We start from the raw sequence: 19,445 nt of genomic DNA, 5'->3' as shown, positions 1-19,445 counted from the left end.
CAAGCTCTTTATGCTATAGGTTTTAGGAATAGGTAAGGTAAAGAAAATTGTCTTTTGCTAGGAGTAGAATAGATCTCTCCCCTTTCCTGGACTGCCCTGGTGAAATGAATGAGGTGTGAATGGAGAATGAATGGTGAGCACATCAGCAGCAGTTGCAAGGGTGGAGAGGGTCTGGGAGCCAGATCCAAGACAATACCTGTGAAGTGAGCTCATTAAGGGGCCTGGACATACAGGCACCTTGGGAGTCCAGCAGCAAGTGCCTGCCCTTGGAAGAACTCTTTGAAGCAGCATTAAGCGAGGGGATGACTAATTGGCTGCATAAGAGGCATAAATAGGAGGCATCTTGCAGGGGGACCCCGGGCTTTTCATCTAGTCAACATGGGAACATCGATCCAGATTGACAGAAGCCGGGCTCCACCCCTCCCCCATCTAACTCACCTGGCCAGCGTAGTTTAGTTAGGGGGAGCAACTATTGGTAAGAGAGAGAGAGAGAGAGAGAGAGCGTGTGTGTGTGCGCGTGCGTGCGCATGAGTGTAATGTATCATACGCATGTGGTAAAGTGCTGATTGATCTATGTATGTTCAATAAATGTGGCGTGTTGCCTTATCCACTGAAAAAGATCCCGGGTGCTTCTTTTAAGCACAACACTGACGCCGAAAAGCCTAGTTGTGAAGTAGCTGGGAATTCGGCATGCGGCACTCCAGGGCTGTGTCCAGACTCAGGGGTTTTTTCGAAAAAAGTAGCCTTTTTTCGAAAAAACTTCACCTGCGTCCAGACTCAAGCTGCGTTCTTTCGAAATTAAATCGAAAGAACGCAGCTTTTCTTTCGATGGCGGTAAACCTCATTTCAGGAGGAAGAACGCCTTCTTTCGAAAGTTCCTCTTTCGAAAGAAGGCGTTCTTCAATGTAAATAGGGCTTCTTCGAAAGAGAGCATCCAGACTCACTGGATGCTTTCTTTCGAAAAAGCAAGCCACTTTTTCGAAAGTTCAACGTGCAGTCTAGACGGTCTCTTTCGAAAGAGGCTTGCAGTCTAGACATAGCCCAGGAGTAGCCCCATGTCCTCTCATGCTCCAGTTTCCCACTCTCTCACTGCCTCTTAGCCCGGGCTTGAACACCTGCCATGCTGTGAACATGAGGCCAGAGAAGGACACTTACCTAGGCTTACAACCCACGAGACAGGGGCATATGCAGAGAGCTACCTTTGCATCAGATCACAGCACTACCTGCTGGATGAGGGGAAGGCTCCCTGCTCTACACCGGAAAGACCGAGCGCTTCACCCACACACGCTCTGCACATCCACGTTAAGGGTCCATCCGGTCCATAACTCAGGTTATTGTCCACTAGATGCCAGGGCCTAACCAGGCAAAACTAGCCCCTCACTCATCTCCATCCAAAAACCCCAGCCCAGCCCTCTGTGCGCCAGACACGGGCAAAGGCCCCAGTCTCCTTTGCAGGCGACACACGGTCCCTGCAGACATCTCGAGATCCCAGGGACAGCCGGCTGTGGGAGCACGCGCGTGGGGCCCGCAGCAAGGAGTCTCAGCAGGAAGGTGCACGGTTAGTATGAAAAGAAATTACTGGAGGGACTTTTCTTTCTGCTGATGAAGCATTCGAGCTTCTTCCTCCTCCTCTTGCCTCAACTCCTCCTGGAAGCGCTTAAGCTTCTCCTCCTTTGCTTGCAGGAAACGCATTTTGTCTTGCTCCAGCTCCTGGGCGATTTCCTCTGGGGACTGTGCGCAAGGCCTGTTCAAGGACGCCGCTTGCTTGATTTCCTCCCGCAGGGCTCTGCCAGAAGAAAAGGAAGCTGTCTTTAAAAAGGGTAACTGGCTAGTGCACTGAGAACAGCATTACTCCACCGATGGTGCAAGGGTCTCAAAGCCAGGCACAAACGCCAGCTGAGCCCCCTGAAAGGCACCTTGGTGAAACAACACACAGAAATCACTGCCGCCACCCCGGCCTAGAGCACAGCAGCTGCTGATGGGAGGCCGAGCAGTGTAGACGGTGCAAGCAGAGGGGCGGGGCAGAGATGGGATGTGCTTCGCTACACAACTTCTCCCCTTGCTGTGCCTCTCAGGGTGACGGGAGAACTAAGCCAGCCCCTCGCCAAGCTCCCAGTCCCGCTCTGTGGATGCCATGACACCTCTTGCCTTGTATCCAATTGGGACTGCAGGAGATTCAGGGGGCAGCATCTCATTACCGAGCTGGAACTGAATCAGCAGCGCAGCAGGGTCAATAGCACAGCTCTGCCCAGCAGGGCTCTCGACAGGCAGCGTGACGTGGGCAGGGCGTCACTTGCATATTTCATTCAGAAGCCAGGACCTGCACCGGGAACCCCCTGGCACTGACTGACTCCAACCCGCCCTCCCCTGCACATCACTGACTCCGTCACCACTTGGCTTGCAAGAGGTGCCAGGCGGCGCTGCAGGAGGGGCTGGCTGGCGGAAGTGCTTGGCGGCAAGGGCTACAGATGACAAGCTAGAGGGCATGCCCTAGGGACCGCTGGGGTCACACCGAAAGGCAAAAGGCTCTAAGCTGCAGCTCCATGCAGTGGCCAGGGTGCGGAGAGCAGCTCGTGCAGGGTGTGGATTCAGGCCAGAAAGGCCTGGGCTGAATGGGCAGGATGCCAGAGTGCCCCGCCGTGAAAACACCCCTCAGAACGCCTCTGGCATGGGCGGGAGACAGGGCAGGGGCTAAGCCTCCGGACTGGAGCGGGCAGCGGGAGCCAGGGTCAGCAAACTCCAAGTAGAACGCTCAGCTTCATAAGGTGGCCCTGGGCGCCCTCCTGTGGCAGGCCACCCCCATGCAGGCAGGCCTGCCTCAGCGTCCCACCTTCCCCGGCCCCAGTACCGCCATGAGACGCTCCTGCAGGGCCAGTCTGTTACTGAATCACAGCGCGAGCAGCCCCCCACTCAGGCCTGGAAGTCCCGCGGCAGCAGGCTTCCTCCACAGCCCAGCCCTTCCAGCAGGAGGGCATGCCTCCTCCGGCTGGGCGCCCCTCGCTGGGAGAGCCTCCTCACCCAGCGCACCCCTGGCTCCTGCCCTCCGCTCTCCAGCCCTCAGCTGCAGCTCGCGGGCTTGGAAGCCAGCAGGCCCTCTGCTTTGGTGCTGCCTTCAGCACCGGCTCTCCAGCCCATGTCTGGCATGGGGAGCTCAGCTGGCAAACCTCTCTCGTGCTCTCCCCCAAGAAGCTCTTGCCGCTCTCCTCGAGGCCCTCCTCCCACTCGGATTCTCCCTGATCCTTCATCTCCTCGTCACCTGGCCTTCATCCGAAGAGGCCCCCTTGGGACGGGGGCCACAAGAAAAGGAGAGCATAGAGCAAAGCCCAGGGATACAAGAGCTTGCCCCTCCAGCTCGGTAACCCAGACACGAGGCTGGCAAAGTTGGCTCCAGCCAGCGAGCTGCTCCCACCATCCGGGTTCTGCAAGAGACCAGCTCCCCCGGCCACAAAGCACAGCAGTAGGCTCCTCTGCTCTCAGGGGACATCAGAAAACAAGCAGGTGGCCTGGCAGGGCTGCCCGGCGCTAGAGGGCAATTAAGTGAAGTGCCAGACTAATTCCTGATCCCTGCCCCGAGATCTACTCCGGTTTGCTTGGCAGCAGAGTCCCTGGGCCCAGGCACCAAGCTGGTGGGTGATTTAGCTACAGCCCTAGAGGACACTCGAGGGGAGGACATCAGAGGACACTCGGGGCTCCGCAGCTCTCCGGCGGAATGACACTGCATCTAGCAGGCGTCACACCGAGGGACGAACGCGCTGCCCTTTCCACGGATGGCGACCGGCTTTCTCGCGTAGGAAGCAGCGAGGACACACTGCTCAGCGACCGCTGGGCACAGCATCACAGCCACAAAAATCCATGCAGGACTCGGAGTCCTGCCCCCGCTGCTGCCAGGCTGCGTGACTGGGAAAGCCACTTCCTCTCTTGGTGCCTCGCTTCCCAAGCAGACACACAGCGCAGCCTTCCCGGCGGAAGGGGGGCAGGCCCAGCCTTGGGATCCAACCTCCCCATTCCTACGGACAGGCACTGCGCGGACACCCGGCTCACACGCAAAGGGAACACCCAGCTCCTGTGGGTACCTACGCAGCTGCTTCCCTCCCTACACTCTGCGGTGCTCCTGATGGAAGTAGAGCAAGGGGCTCTCCCCTTCTCATCCAGTCTCTGCCTAACCTCGCTGACCTCACAGCACTGCACAAGGACCACCTGGCCCCCAAGCTTGCGCAAAAGAGGGGACAGAAGGAAAGTGTCTCTTTTGTCTCTTCCTGGCGGGGGGGGGGGGACTGGTCTCTGGGTTCCATGTGCTTCCATCAGTTCCAGCAGCGGAACCTTCCCGTGGCGCTAATGCAGAGAGGCCATGTGTTACGCTAATGCGCGCTTTCCTGGTCACGTGCTCGGAGGAGCCCGGCAGCCCTTGGCTTTGGAAAGCCTAGCTTGCCCGCCTCGCCATAAACAAGCTCACCGCCAACGCAGCGGGCTCACGTGACAGTTAACAGCGGGTGGGCAGCGGCACGAGTCAGCAGGAAACCTGCTTACAACAGGGAAAACCGGAGGCTTCCCTGCAAATATCGTGGAGAACAGCAGCTATGGGGATGGAAAAAGAAAAGGGAAAAAAATGGAGAAAGAATGACAGGTTTGAAAAGAAAAGACCATTCAGCATTAACCCCACTGGAGCTCCCCAGCGCGAAGGCTTGGCTCCGTAAATACACAATTGCCATGCACAAACACGGCACACTTTCCATAGCGCCTGTCTCTTCAGAGAGCTCTGCCTTCTCTAGTCCCCTGACTCTGCACGGACTGGAGACTGGTTACTTTGCTCAGCCAGCTTCACTCCTTCCCCAGCAAAGCAAACCTGCCAGTGTCTGGCTCAGGCAAACATGCTACCTATGGAGCAGGTGTTCTCCTGAATCAGACACAAATGTGCTGGAAGTGTGCCAGGCTCCGGTAACAGAAAGCAATAGGATCTCACAAAGAGCCAGTGAAATAAAATAAAGCCCTATTTCGAAATACCTGTTATTCCTCCCGCAATGAGGTTTAACAGGTAGTTCGAACTAGGGCTTTATTTCGAATGCCCGTTTCACTGCCGCGTGTAGACACGGGCATTTATCCCGGGCTTGTAAATTTCAAAAACTGGCGCCCGGCCGGGAAGATGCAAATCAAGCGCAGGATATTTAAATCCCGGGCTTGATTTGCAATTCCGAATGCCTACATTTGCAGCCCTATTCCGAAATAGGCTGCAAGTGTAGACATACTCCAGGTCTCTCAGGCCAACGGGCAGTCCAGCGTTCGCTGGTGGCAGGGCACTTAAACGCAGTTGAGACTTGTGGCTCTGGTCTCGGCAGTGCTTCGCCATTACGCTTTGAGACGTTTCTGCTCTCTGGCATGAAACTCGATGGGCACGGCTGGCCTTGCTAGCCCCACAGAGATGCTGAAGTGCTCTCTTCCCAGCAGGAAGGGAGCACATCTGGCTTCAGTCACTTCTGTACTGCCCGGGAACCAACCTGATGGTCTAATTCCTGACCTGAATTTTCTCACGCTCAGTAATAGATCCTGAAGCCTGACTCTGGCAGGCCCAATGGCTGGGCAAGAGGAGCAGCTACTTTATTTTCCCTCGGACAGACAACTGGCCACCGGACTGTCAACAAAACGCCTTAGGAACAGGTGCACTTAGGAGGCGCACGCTGCAATGCTCTTGTTTTCACACTCATTCTCGTAGGCCCGACTGAGAATCTCACTGAAAGCACCAAGCCACATCGCCACACTCAGCCGGGGTCACACAGGAGAACAGACAAGCCGGCGCCAGAGCCCTTACACCTGGTGAGGGGCTGCAGACTCCTCCGGGCCAGTGCGACTATTCAGCGATCCCTCCTTTTGTTCCACAGCAGCTCTCTCTTCCTGGCCGGCGCTCTCTAAGCTCAAACACTTCTCTTCGGCCCCTTCGCAAGCACTCGCGGGGCTTTGTTCCCTCTCGCTTTGCAGCAGGAAAAAGGTAACAGAAGAATAGATTAGTGAAAAGTGGACTCCGCTGCTTGCTCCATGTAAACAGGATGGAGGGGGGCAGTCTGCAGCACAGTCGCATCCCTGCCAAGGGCACCTGCTAGCTAGTCCAACACTGTTGTAGCCTAATGGCAAAGCAATAGCTCCCTTCCATCACCCAAACCAGAGGAGGAGCGGCAAGCATTGGAAGGCCAAGGCTGTGTCTACACTGGGGAGGTTTGGAAACAAAAGTGCTGTCCACATGCAAACGTTGTCAACATTAAAAAACAAATCGAACCATTTTTTCTGCCTCCCATTGTCGACATTTCATGGCCACATTGCTGGCACCCTGGTGACAGACAGAGCAAAGCAATGTGGGTGAGCGTCCCACAATGCAGTGCGGTGGGAAGGCAGAGCTGATCCCTGCGCTTCTTGGGATTCCCTCGTAGCTCTGGGAGCTCTCCGTGCCAAGGAACGTCAAAGCAGCCCAGCCGTCTCTCCAGCCCTCCCCCTGCAGCAACAGTCTGCTTGCCACTGTGTTCCTAGCAGGGCAGAACAGGAGCATCCCAGTGATTTGCTATTTGTTTGTTTCCCAAATGGAGCAGCTCACTCAGCTGTCAGACACTTCCTGGAACTCTGAAAAGGGGGGGGAGGGCACAGGCCTGCAGGGCAGCAGGGATCACAAAATACTGAGCAGAGCCATCAGGGCAGGCATTGTGGGATATTGGCGGAAGCCAGTTCAACCGGCAAAACAAACAGCCGGGTCCACACTGGCTCTTTGTTGACAATAAAGGGAGGGGAAAAGACAAAAGTCTCTCACAGGGGTAGAAGTATTGTGTTGCCAAAACTGGGTGTCCCCTCCCCCCAACATAAGGCACATTGCAGTGTAAACACTCTCACTGTTTTGTCACCAAAAGGCACTTTTGGGGGTGGGGGAAGCAAAAAGTGCCAGTGTAGACAAGGCCTAATAGGTGGCTGGGGGCATAAGTGAGTGTCTGTCCATCTCTAACTGCTAAATCCCTTCCAAGGAAAATGTCCCTTCTTCTCCAAGTCCTGGGAGAATTTCCCAAAGCATTTTTGAAGACAAACCAAGCCCCCTAGCAAGCTCTCCCCTGGATCTGAATGACAGCTGGAAGTACTGGCAGGCATGCCCATAGCGACAGACAGCCTAGGGAAGTACAAAGCAGGGTTACCAGCGGAGAGGAGGGGGAAGAGAGTGAACACAGCGCTGGGGTGCAGGTACAGTGATAAAATGCTTGCTGCACAGAGGACATATTTTCAGCATATGAGCAGCATCTCCAAGCACAAGTGCACGGGGCACCCCAGGGCCTGCAGCAGGTCGTTGAGCACTACTGCGGATCAGTCTCTCCATCAGCCTGGCTGGAAGAGGGCCGTCTTCAGCACTCGGGCACGGAACTGTGGCTCCCAGATGCCCAACACCAGAATTCTACGATGCCACAGACGGAGAGGAGTTTCTAATTCACGTTTCCTCTACAAACAGAGCAGGGCTGGGTTCAGCCTTTGGCATTAACAGGGAGCCAGGCTGTCACTGGCAAGAACGTGGCCACGGATAAGCCAGCTGCACAGTACTGACATTCCCACGGGCCCAGTTTAAAGAGGGTGGGGGTTGTGTCAGCCCCTGAATAATCGGGTGGTATCAGTGATATCTAGAGACTGGGTCTCCCATGGTTAAATGCCTCGAGCCACAACAGGAGAGCTGAGCTGGTGTGGAGAACCCGGAAAGGACAAACGGTTAGCTACGTTCACCCAGGTCAGCAACCTAGAAGAAAGACAAGTTTCCTAGCCTCAGAGAAAAGCCAAACGGCCGGAAGGGAAACATGCAGCTGCTGTTCTCAGGGAGATGAAAGGTACGTGTTTGCGAGCCTGCCTGCCAGAGGCCTGAACAGCACTGACCCTGCTGAAAGAGCAGGGACGAGGGAAAAGAGCAGGGACGCAAATAAAGTGAAGGACAGAAGACAAAGATAAGAGAAGCTGTAGCCGTCCTGGGGTGTCCCTCAGGTGGATTCCTGCAGAGGCTGCAATGACCACACTACAATAGCCTCAGGTCTGGGCTGGGTAGGAGAGCAGTGGAGAGCTGGGCCTCTCCAGCCATCCTCTGTAGTACTGGCCTGTTTCTACCATACCTCTCAGCACCTTCGGTTCTTTTGCTTTGCTCTGCTTCCAAGCTGGCTTGGCTTTGGTCCTTTTCCTCTTCTCCCAGCCCCTGGGCCTGCAGGGAAAAGCAAACGGTGGGCTGTTGCAGACTCCATTGTTCTTGAGAACGGACAGCGGTTCGGCAGAAGGGAGGCGGGAAGCTGGTGAAGCACTGTCCCTGTAGCTGAGCACCCTGCCGAAGCAGCAAACGAACTGCCCCTCAGAAAGAGGCCAAGCAACCGCTGAGATCAAAATGCTCAGTCCTTCTCAAACCCACACCGCACCCTGGGGAGAGGGTCTGATCGTGGAGAACAGGGGTGTCCAAGTTGAGACATCCGGAAAGGTTTACAGAGAGCAGGGACTCGGCACCTTGGAAGCCAGGTCAGGCACCAAAACCACTTGTTGCGTTAGAAAAGACAGGGCTGAGTCACTGGCCCAATGTGATGCCGGGGTGAAATCACATGCCAGGTTCCCGGCACTGGCGGAGGCTGAGCTGGCAGGGGAAGGGTTAAGAGCCCGTCCCCAGCGGAGGCTCCGCGCACTCATCGGTGGCGGGGCACTCAGGCGCGCCTTCGCCATACCGACATGCACCAAGGGGCCGGGCCGACATTTGAAGAAATGAAATTATAAATAGCCCGGATTTATGCAAATGTCTAGCAGAGCAACCAGCAGCAGGATTCCCTGCTAGTGCTGTCACGTCTGATCACATCAACCCGGTCAGACCTCTGCAGGCATCTCCCGCTCTCCTGCAACTAACGGCTCCGCTCCCCAGGAGCCAGGTGGCTCCTGGCTGCACTGTCCCCGTGGAAAGCACAAGGGCTATTTTTACTCCTCGGAAGCTCTCGCTGCCAGCTGGAGTCACCCTCACGCTCGCTCTCTAACTGGAGCAGCCTGCACCCTTAACTCTGCCTGTCAAGGGTCATTTCTAAAAGCTGAGCTAGCCTCTACCTTCGGCAGGGCAAGGCTGCCGCCAGGGGGCGGCTTTGGGCCACTGGGCTGGGAGTGAGGAGGCCCAGGGCTTAAATCCTGACTATCGCTGACTCATCGTGTGACCGTGGGCAAGTCCTTCCCCTCTGGCCTCAGTGCCACCCACTGAGTGGGGATCCTGGGAAAGAGCGAAGGCTGCCACCACTCCGGGAGACCACTCAGGGAGAACAGCCCAGGGAGACCAGCTGCTCTCCAACAGGTGAGCCTAGCCCCCTGCTCCGTGTGGGCAGGATCACAGCCCAAAGCAGGCAAGTTACAGTGGGGGGGGTCTAGGCTGGACATTACGAAAACTATTTCCCTAGGCGGGTGGGAAGCGCTGGGGTGGGTTCCCTGGGGAGGGGGTGGAGTCTCCATCCCTAGAGGTGTTTAAGTCCCGGCTTGAGCAAGCCCTGGCTGGGTTGATTTAGCTGGGATTGGTCCTGCCTAGAGCAGGGGCTGGACTTGACTCCTGAGGTCTCTTCCAGCTCTGTGATTCTAAGATGAGATTCCCATGGACCCCACAGGGGACTAGACCAGGCCCTGTGCCTGCTTCTATATTAGCCTTTTACCACTATGGCTACCAGGGCGGTAGCTCCATTGGCTGAACAGGATGCCAGCAGCTCACACACGGCGTCCTTGGAGCCAGTCCAGTGGCAAAGGGTTAACACGGATGGGGCTGGGGTGCCCAGCCTACGCTAGCTGCACTTCCGGAGCAGAACCAGGAGTAGCAGTAATGGCACCGCCAGGAGGGAAAACGCTCGTCCAGCTCAGACCGAGGTGAACAACACTGTTCCCAGAGCCACATGAAACCCCCTCCTCCTCAAGAAGGGCCCCCCCACCCTGCTCTGCCGGCCCTGAGCAGAGACAAGACAAAGATTTCCAGGCTAAAAAACCTTCAGTGGAGATCTCAAAGCACTGGGCCATCCCCAAGCTTTCCACCCTCCTGCCAGGCGGGACTTAGCCCCCTCCCGTCCCCGGAAAGGCTTGGGGGCAGGGGAGGGAGACGGCGCCATCAGCGGGGGCTCCCCATGCCTCTCGACACAGACACGCAGCCTCTGCAGAGCTATGGCACACGGCTACGGCTGATCCCGACAGGGCACGATGCGAGCAGCCCTCCCGTGGCTCACTCGGCAGTCACAGGGGCTAATATGCCAAAGCAAAAGCAAGCCCCGTGTGTAGAACTAAACCCACCCTAAGCAGCTAGAAGTGTCGCTCCACACACGGGAGCAGCTGCAGGTCTGCGGTGGGCACCATCTCAAACCAGCTCTCTTTCCCGGGGACAGGGAACATGGGCCTGCACGATGCGCACGCTGCCGCGGAAAGGAGAGGGGACACCCCAGGCAGATATCCTGCTTCCCTTTCACACCCCATCTCTTCGCTATTGGGCACAAGAGGCCACGTGTGTTCTCCACAGTGAGCTCAGCAAAGTTGGGTTTCTACTCCCTGCCCGACACTCCGCTCGGCCGATCGACTCCCTTCCAATCAGATCAGGGCGGAGTAAAGCCCAGCTGGAGCCACGACCCGAAGCCTCCTGGCACTGCACAGTGCGCTCCTTCAGCTGAGGCACTGCCAGGCTGGGCTGACAATCAGCCTTGGTAACAAGCTGGAGAGGCTGAGAAGCTTCCTTCCAACAGAGCTGCCCTCGTCCAGCCATTCCCTGGGGGTGGCAAACGCCCTCCCTTGCCACCGTGGCCCAGCGAGAAGGGCTCCCTTCCCGCCCGGCGAGGCCACACGTACCAAACGCTCCAGGCTCTTGGCACTGACCTGTCTGAGCAAGTCAGCCTCTGGCTTTCTTGGAACAGCCGTTTATTTTCCCCCACCAGTGTTCTCTGGGACCCAAGCCCCACCCATCCGCTCAGGGGAGGAACACCCCCCCAAAGTACCCTCGGCCCCCAGCAGTGCAGGGGAGGGCCCAGCGTGCACACACACAGGCACTGGAAGGTCGGCCCACAGGGCTCAACGGGGAACTGGCTTTCCAAGCAGGGAGCACCCAGCACTGCCTTGGCGCTTAGCCGAGGGCTGCATTCAGCATTGCTCTAGGGCTCAGGCAGACGTGGTTCTAAGCCCAGCTTGGCCAACACTCACCACGTGGCCTTCACGCTGCGCTTCCGTTTCCCTTCGGCCCGTCTCATGGGGCAGCACAGAGCAAGTGCCAGGGTTCTCCCCCGCCACCGGACACGTTACCTCTGCCCACAGCGCCATGCACAGACACCGCTCACCTCCACCTGGGCGCTGTCCAGAGCGGCAGAAAGAACACCCACGTCCAGGACCTGCTCCGAGAGCCAGCTAGGGAAACCAAAGTCCTTAAACAGAAAGAGACAAGGGATTGCTTTCAGATGGGCACGTAGGTTTTAACAGAGATCCCTGGGGCCAGAGCATGGACGCCCACTGCCAGGAACATCCTCCCCATCTGTTCAATGGCCGCACGCTGCTCAGGACACCTGAGATGTGAAGAGTGGCAGCGGTGAGAGAAGGCAGAGATCGGTACGCGGGGCTTCACTAGCACATGCTCGGAACCAGCAACAGGCTGTACGTGCTGGCTGGGGGCGCCGTGAGCACTCTCGTGTTAGACTTGCATCCTGGCGCACTGGGGATCTCCCATGGCTGCCCCCTCCCCCCGCAGCATGCAAGCCAGGGCAGCGCTTGGTGTGCCGCGAGCGCGGGGAAGAGTGGCTGGCCCCACTGCTCACTGGGCAGATGAAAGGATGCGGATGGGCACTTTCCTGCACACCCCCTGCCTGCCCCGCTGGCTGTTCCGCTGGGATCTTACGGGCCGGGCCCCAGCCCCCAGCAGCGGAGGAGAGAGGGGGGCCCCTGCAGAAAAAGGGACTGTGGTCTCCTCAGCCAAGTTTTACCTGGGTTGCTATTTTTCTTGCTTGTCATTCTCCAGTTCTGACCCCTCCCCGGCTCTGTGCTCCGCCCTCCTGCCCAGGCACTGCTGCAGAGGAAGGTCCCTTGCCCCTTGCGTATGATCCCAGCTCCCTAAGGGAGAGGTCTCGGAGCCCCGTACCCGGCCCGCTGACAGGCGGGGCAAAGGGAGAAGCTGCCCCGGGGCCCAGCAATTCAAAGGTGCTCGGGCTCCCAGCCAGCAACATGGCTACTGTAGCAGTGGCAGCAGTGAGAGCCCAGGGCCCTTTCAGTTGCCGCTGGAGCACAACCCCGTGCGGCGCTGGGGGCTGGGGCGCTGCGCTCGGGGCAGCATGGGGGCTGGCCATGCTCTATGCCCAGGGGCCTGTGCAGCCTGTCGGCTCCCCTGCCCATTTACGACTATACCTCCACCCACTGCATACACAGCCCTGTCACCCTGACGCCTTTGTGCACCACAGGGCCTGTGCACAGCCCTCCCGACGAGAACACGCCACACCCAGCAGACCAGCTTTGGAAGGAAGTATAGCCTAGGGGTTAGAGGGGGTGGCTGGGAGTATGGGAGCTTCAGAGCATCCTTAAGCCACATAGCAAAGTTCTCGGTGGTATTTAGCAATAAGCTGCAGATGGCCTCGCCAGTTCAGCGGACCCCAAACTCACTGCTGTTGTGACCTGCATCTGAAAAGCGTCATGTAGTACATCACTGGCAAACTCGTAATATCCTGGTCGTGAATATCACCGTGAAACGCTCGTAATAACACTGCAGCTGGAATTATGGCTAGCCTCTGATATTAAGTTTTGGAGAACCAAAAAGCAGGCAAAACAGTGGGGGGGGGGGGTGACTGCGCGTTGGGGGTCCCCCGTCTCCTGCACCCCAAAATGGCACAAACAGACTGCACCAGCCGGTGGAATAGAGGAAGTTTATTGCCTCTCCAGGATACAGCACAGCACAGATGTAATCTGGTCACAGATCTGGGCTAGGATGCCTCAGGCCCCCTTGAGATGGGGGAGACTGGGCCCCTAAACTCCAGCCCCTTTCCCTAGGCTGTCTCCTCCATGCTCCCAGACAGCAACTAACCCACACTCTTCCAGCCCTGCCCCCCAGCCAGGGCAGCATTCCACCTTCCTTTGTTCCTCTCCATGGGGGGTGTCTGGCCTTACCGGTTGAGAGGTCCCTTTGCATAGTGACTCATCCTGTTTTGCTGGGTCGTGGTACCCACGGCAGCCAGTGGGGGTTACCCCAGAGCCAGCAGCATAGAAACCAGCCAGGTACCCCCACTACGTCACAGTGGTCCTCCAAAGGGGAAGGCAAGCACTTCTGGCTCCAAGACTAACCAAGCCAGGTGTGACAGACGTGAATAATGGAGTATTAATTTGCATCAGAAGTTGCAGGAAATGCATTTGCTTTGTGAAATCAAGGAGCACTGCAAAACTGACATGGCGTTGGCTCCGTGGAGGTCAGAGCGAGCAGAGCCCCTGGGAGGCCTCCTGACATGTCAAATAAATACAAGCCCATTGGGGATACAAGGGACAGAGAGTAAATCTTTATCCTTCGCATGAGAAGACAAAGGAATCAAGCAGGCGATACCGAAGCTCTCAAGGCAGTTAAGTCCAACGCAGACTGTGAAGAGCTACGAAGATCTCTCACGTGGGTGGCTGGGCAACAAAATGGCAGGTGAAATTTGGTGTTGATTAATGCAAAGTAATGCCCATTGGACAACACAATCCCAACCCTGCATATACAATGGCGGGATCTAAATTAAACTGTTGCCACTCCAGAATAAGATCTTGGCGTCATTGTGGATAGATCGTTCCCTGAAAACACCTGCTCCACATGCAGCAGCAGTCAAAAAAACGAAGAGAGCGTTAGGAAGATTGGGAAAGGGCTCAATAATAAGGAACAAAATACCATAAAGCCACTAAATTAATCCAGGATACATCTATACCTTGAATGGCACATCCCGTTCTGGTCACCCATCTTAAAGATATATTAGAAGTGGAAAAGGTACAGAAAAGGGCAACAAAGGTTACTAGCAGTATGGAACAACTTCCATATGATGAGAGATTAAAAAGACTGGCACATCTTAGCATGGAAAAGAGATAACTAAATGAGATATTACAGAGTTGTGGAAGGGTGATTTCCCCACACTGGAATGGAAAGAGTCAAAACAGCCCTGGGCAAGGGCTGTGGCTGGGAGCCAATCAGGAGAGGACCTGAGGCAGCCAATCAGAGCCTGGCAGGGGTTTATAAATAGGTGGCTGGCCAGGAGGAGCTCAGTCTCCCTCCAGCTCTACAAGGAGAGGGACCTAGCTGCCTGCTAGCAGTGATGATATTCACTCTGTTCGCTTGTCACATTGCATAGGATTTCTACTGTCCTGTGCTGTTGTAACTCTGTGTGTGACTCAGTTTCCCTGGGCACTGCACCCATCCTGGCTGGGGATGGGAGTTTTGGATATGACTCTCACTGAGGGGAGGCTGCTCCAGGGTGCCCTGGCCCAGCACATACATAGTAACTCAGGCTCTCTTATAACCTGAGCCTAGGTGGCAGGGGAGGGGGTGTAACCAGATAACACCTTTTGCAGGGACAAAAGAGGAAGCGGGGCTGCCTGAAGGGCTGGGACCAGCTGCTGTGTGAGAGTTAATCTTGGCTGGCTTAGGATGCAGGGAGTCTAGCTGGCTTGGAGGGCAGAGATAGGGCCAGGGCCCCCTTCCTCCCAAGATGGATTGTAGTGACAGCTCCTAGTACCTCGCTAACAAGTCTGTTCTGCACGGCGTCCCTGTGAACCAATAAACCTTCAGTTCCACCTGCCGGCTGAGTCTCCCCTCTGGCTGTGATTGGGGGTGCAGGGCCAAATGGTCCCCACCCTCCATGACAGGTACCATGGACAGAGCGGTGCTGGGAGAAGGTAAGGTGAGCCAGGGGAACTCAGGCCCTAAGAAACCCCTGGCTGAGACCCAGCAACAGGGGCCCAGCGAGGTACCAGGGCTGCCAAGGAGCAGCCAGGCCAGCAGAAGGCCCCCACCCTGTTGCCAGTGACGCGTGGCCACGTCAGACTGCAGTGTGCCCCGATGGAAGAAGCTAGATGGCGACTGGGGGATAATGGGTTTCTCTGGGAGGCGAGGACCCTGTGCGGGCACTGCTGCGGAGCTGTGCCTAAGGGAAGGGCGCCAGAAGCAGTGGAGAACTCCCAAAAGGGCAGGGAACAGCAGGTGAGACACCGCTGGGGGGGGGGGGGGGGGGCCGTGTGCCTGGACTGGGCTGAGTGATGAGCAGAAGGCACTGCGGGGCTGAGTCACACGCTGCTAACGGGGGTCTATAAAATCATGACCGGGGGGGGGGGGGGGAGTGAACAGGTGAGTGTCGTTTCCCCTCCACAACACACAAGAACCCGGGGTCACTCAGAAACGAACAGGTAGCAGTTTGAAACAAAAGGAACTAGTTCTCCACACCGTGCACTGCAAACCTGTTAAACTCATTGCCGGGTAGGCTGTGAAGGGCAAAACTATAGTTGGAAGAAAACCCGAATGCAGTAACTCAAGGAGGATAGATCTACCAACAGCTAGTAGCCAAGACTGTCACGGATGGAACCCCTTCCTCTAAGTTCCTCTAAACTTCTGACCGCCAGATGCTAGGACTGGGTCGCAGGGGATGGGTCACTGGATAACTGCCCTGTCTGTCTACTCTCTTTGAAGCATCGGGCACTGGCCACTGCTGGATGACAGGTCAGTGGGGCAGATGGACCTCTGGTCTGACCCAATTTGACTGATTTTCAAGCCGTTTGAACTCCGTGACAGACCCTGGCCAGTAATACCTGGGAAGGAGACTGTAGGTGAGAGAAAAAACTTTGAGCAAAGACTGTCATCTTGCTAGATTCGATTAGTGTCTTTTTGTTTGACTGTTAATTGCTTGTAACCATTTCTACCGTTATCCCCACTAATTGATATCACTTACCCTACGCCCTTTTGTTCACGAACATGCTATTTTTGCTATAAACCAATTCAGTGCTGTGCTTGAAGGGAAGGGTGTGTGCAGCCCAGTTCAGTTAAGAAGAGGCAATGCGACAATGCTAACAGATCAGCAAACCTAGCATGCTCTGTGCCTGAACGGTGACAGGGCCTGCATGTTGAAGAGGACCATCTCTGAGGAGCTCGGGAGCTGGAGTTCCAGGCAAGGTTTGGGCTGGGAGAGCCTAGCGGAGTTTGCTGGTGAGGCAGGGAGCTGATACACCGTCCCACCACCAGCAAAGTTCACTCCTGCAAGGGCAGCGGGTCTGACGTCGGCTCCCAGCTCTGGACCTCCCCAGCAGCATGGTACGGAGTCAGAGCTGGGTTCCATTTCCAGCTCCACCACTGACTCACAGCAGGGTCTCTATCCAGACCCCTCACCTCTTGTGCAATGGAGTTACACTGAGCTAAGCCTTTCAAATGTCTTTGGAGACCTCTGGAAGCAAAGCTAGGCAAGTGCAAATGGTCGGGTTGGTCTGGGCCACCTTGTGAGGTTCTTTCCCAGCAGCGGAGGGACAGAGAAGGGGGAAGGCAGGAGGCCTGGGGACCCATTTGCCGAGTACTCACAGAGGAACACAAGGCTGATACCCAAGGACTCACCATCACATGAAGCAGCTCATGATCCGACTGGTCAGAAACCTGCAATTCTCTCACGTGCTCGCTGGCATCGGACTCCTTGAAAAACCCAAAAGGGATGCATTTCAGTTCATATGGCGGCAAGTTTACTGGGCCATTTCCAACAAAAGCAGACCTAAGGGTGCTGGGAAAACAAGTCCAATCTGTACATGCTACTGGGCTGCACCCGAGTTTCCGACACTACACAAAAGACATTTCTACAGGTGCGCCCCACAGACAAGCAGGAGACGCCGCATTGCGGGGAGAACAGGCTTTTGGAAGCAGGCGGGGCTGGAGGGGTAAAGAAGTGCTCTTCAAACGGGTCTCCAAACAGTCGGCGATGAACGGCGCCTGCACAGAGCTCAGGCTCTTCCCAAGCCCAGCCACTCCCAGTTCTGACCATTATTCCCTCCCCAGGCCCAGCCTGCTGTGCTGGCTCCCAGCTGAAGCCTCGCACCGAGCTTCTCTACGTCACCACTTCTCCGCTCCAGACCTCATGCTGCACAACTCGGCGGTGATCTCCACACGCCACCTCCTTCTGATCCACGGTCTACAGTATGGCTACTCATGCCCGAGGGCCCAGCCCAGCAAATACTTCAGACCACGTGTGGAAGCTACCACTGGCAGCTAAACATGGTCTTTGTTCGACTTCAGGGGGGATGGACAGGAATGCGCCCTACGTCCCAGTCCTGCAAACTTCCATGCATGCTTAACTTTACGAACCTGAGCCAGACTAGGGAGGAATTGGCCTCTGGGGATATGCTGTCCATGGACTGGACACTGCATCTGTTTAGACTCCACTCCAGCAGGCAGAGAGTTAACACACCCTGCTGGAAAGGAAGCACTTGGGGCTCTTGCGAGGGACTGCACAGCAAAGCACCGCAGTTACTGGCTGGGGCGCAGTGGAAGAATGGTGGGAAAGGCGACAATGTGTCCTGGAAGGTATCACAGGGGGCAGAGTCTATCCACATCTGGAACCAAGCCCCCTCCCTTCAGCATACGTCCTCGGAGCTGTAAGTAGCAGAGCTGGTAACTTGTACACATTTGCCCCACCTCCACACCAGCCAAGAAACACCTGACAGCTGGGCACGGTGAGAACACACAATGATCAGATTGTAGGACTGGAAGGGACCTTGAGAAGTCAGCTAGTCCAGTGCCCTGCACTCAGGGCAGGACCAAGCACCGGACAGACAATCCCTGACAGGCAACCTGCACTTACATATCTCCAGTGATGGAGATTCCACAACCGCCACAGGCAACTTATTCCAGTGTTTGACCACCCTGACAGGTAGAAAGTTTTCCTTACGTCCAACCTGGCTGCAATTTAAACCCATTATAAGCCAGCTCCTCGTGTGCACCAGCTCCTAGGGAACCGACTGTCCCCCCGCCCCCTGTGAGAAATTTTTAGCGGTTACACGGTTACTTAAATTCATTTTAACATCCCTACTTAAAACAGCTTCCTTGCTACGGACGGCAGCGCTGAAAGCTGAGGTCTATCGCTGCTCAGAGATTTGAGATGTGTTTCCCAGTTCAGGGCCTTTGCCTGCTGGAGCTCTGAGCAGCACTTCTTACGTGCGTTACGGAAGGGACTTCCTAGAGGCAGAGCAGGGGACCTGTTGAGCACTTGCACCCCAATTCAGGACAGCGTTACTATTAAGAAAGCTCTTTCACACTTGCTGCCCTTTAAGAGCCTGCCAAAGTCCCTTGCCGCCAATGGGACTGCTGCACGTGCGCACACTGCTCTCCTGAGTCAGGGCGTGGCAAAGCAGTGGAGGCAGCAGGCGGGGGTTCTCACAATAAGCTCTGCCCGTGCAGGCAGGTTTCTTACTTCGCTAGCATCCAGCTTCCTGTCGCTTCTCCGACCAGCTGCTTCTGCCCTGGCGCCATTTACACTCTTGTCACTGGCAGGCCTGGTGTCAACAGTGACAGCCACACGCTCCATCCGATCTGCCTCAGCCGCTCTGACCCCCGCAGATGCGGCTGTGGGAGGCCCAAGACTGCTGACCACTTCTGTCCCCACCGCTGCCCTTGTCCCTGGGCTTCCTGACTGTTCATAAGCTACAGAAACAGCATCTTCTACATCAGTCTCTTCCTTTTCCAGCAGCTCACTCCCCAGGGGTTCCCCACGGGGCTCCTCCTTGTCTGGGCCACACAGACTGCTGTAAGCGGGCTTGGCTGGAGCTGGAGGGCACACTCCATCGGAATCCAAGGGACACTCATGCCTATCTTCAGGGCGACTCTCCTGCAGGGACTCCTTCTAGGCAGCAAATTAAACACAATTAGAGCTACAAAGCATCATGCTTTGCCCCTTCTCTGGAGGGTGTCTCCTCCCAAGGCAGGTCTACATTCTCCTGCAGCGGAGCAGGAATCACAAAGCTTTGGGTAACTTAGGCCAGGCCAATTCCAATGTATTTGAACTTCTCCCCCTTTGAGAAAAGGAACCTCACTGTGATGAGGGGCCCCATCGTTTAGGGCTGGACTCTGGTTTAGCAGAGCTGCTTTCAAACCCCACGGATCCCAAGTTAGTGACTGGTAACGCCCAGAGGCCAGCCCGTCAGTCGGTCACACCCTCGGCAGCACTCACACCGCCTTGGGCATTGCCACCTGCTTGGGAAGAGAAGTCAGAACAGGAGAGAGTGTTATTGGTTTTTTAACTTCTGCTTGGAACCGTCAGGCAGGCCAGGTAACAGGCCACGCCCACGGCATTGTCCACCTCGGCTCCAGGCCAAGGAGACACGCAGGATTTGAACCCCCCAATCTTCAGGCCCCGAATGAGATGATACCGACAGGAGCCAAGGGACTCGTCTAGCCTAAGGCCCCCGAACAGGGCGGATTAGACTTGGGTCTGAACAAGCTTAGTCACCCAAAGCTC

At 56.3% G+C, this 19,445-nt stretch overlaps 1 protein-coding gene across 10 annotated transcripts in view; it reads right to left on the bottom strand.

Annotated features, from left to right (window-relative positions):
- Positions 1 to 19,445, bottom strand: part of CEP164 (centrosomal protein 164) — a 76,886-nt gene that overhangs the window by 34,399 nt on the left and 23,042 nt on the right. For 7 of the 10 annotated variants that reach the window (XM_075909321.2, XM_075909322.2, XM_089773291.1 and 4 more), the window contains 6 exons: positions 18,402 to 18,830; positions 16,559 to 16,633; positions 11,307 to 11,390; positions 8,112 to 8,197; positions 5,804 to 5,962; positions 1,580 to 1,786 (listed from right to left, as the gene is read on the bottom strand). In XM_075909321.2, coding sequence (XP_075765436.2) covers positions 1,580 to 1,786; positions 5,804 to 5,962; positions 8,112 to 8,197; positions 11,307 to 11,390; positions 16,559 to 16,633; positions 18,402 to 18,830 — 1,040 coding nt within the window. The remainder of the gene's footprint in view (positions 1 to 1,579; positions 1,787 to 5,803; positions 5,963 to 8,111; positions 8,198 to 11,306; positions 11,391 to 16,558; positions 16,634 to 18,401; positions 18,831 to 19,445) is intronic. The other 3 variants (XM_089773290.1, XM_089773292.1, XM_089773293.1) reach the window with 3 other exon arrangements.

This window comes from Pelodiscus sinensis, chromosome 25 (genome assembly GCF_052426305.1).
Source record: "Pelodiscus sinensis isolate ZL-2025 chromosome 25, ASM5242630v1, whole genome shotgun sequence".
Taxonomy (NCBI): domain Eukaryota; kingdom Metazoa; phylum Chordata; order Testudines; family Trionychidae; genus Pelodiscus; species Pelodiscus sinensis.
This window is presented reverse-complemented; position numbering and strand designations above follow the sequence as displayed.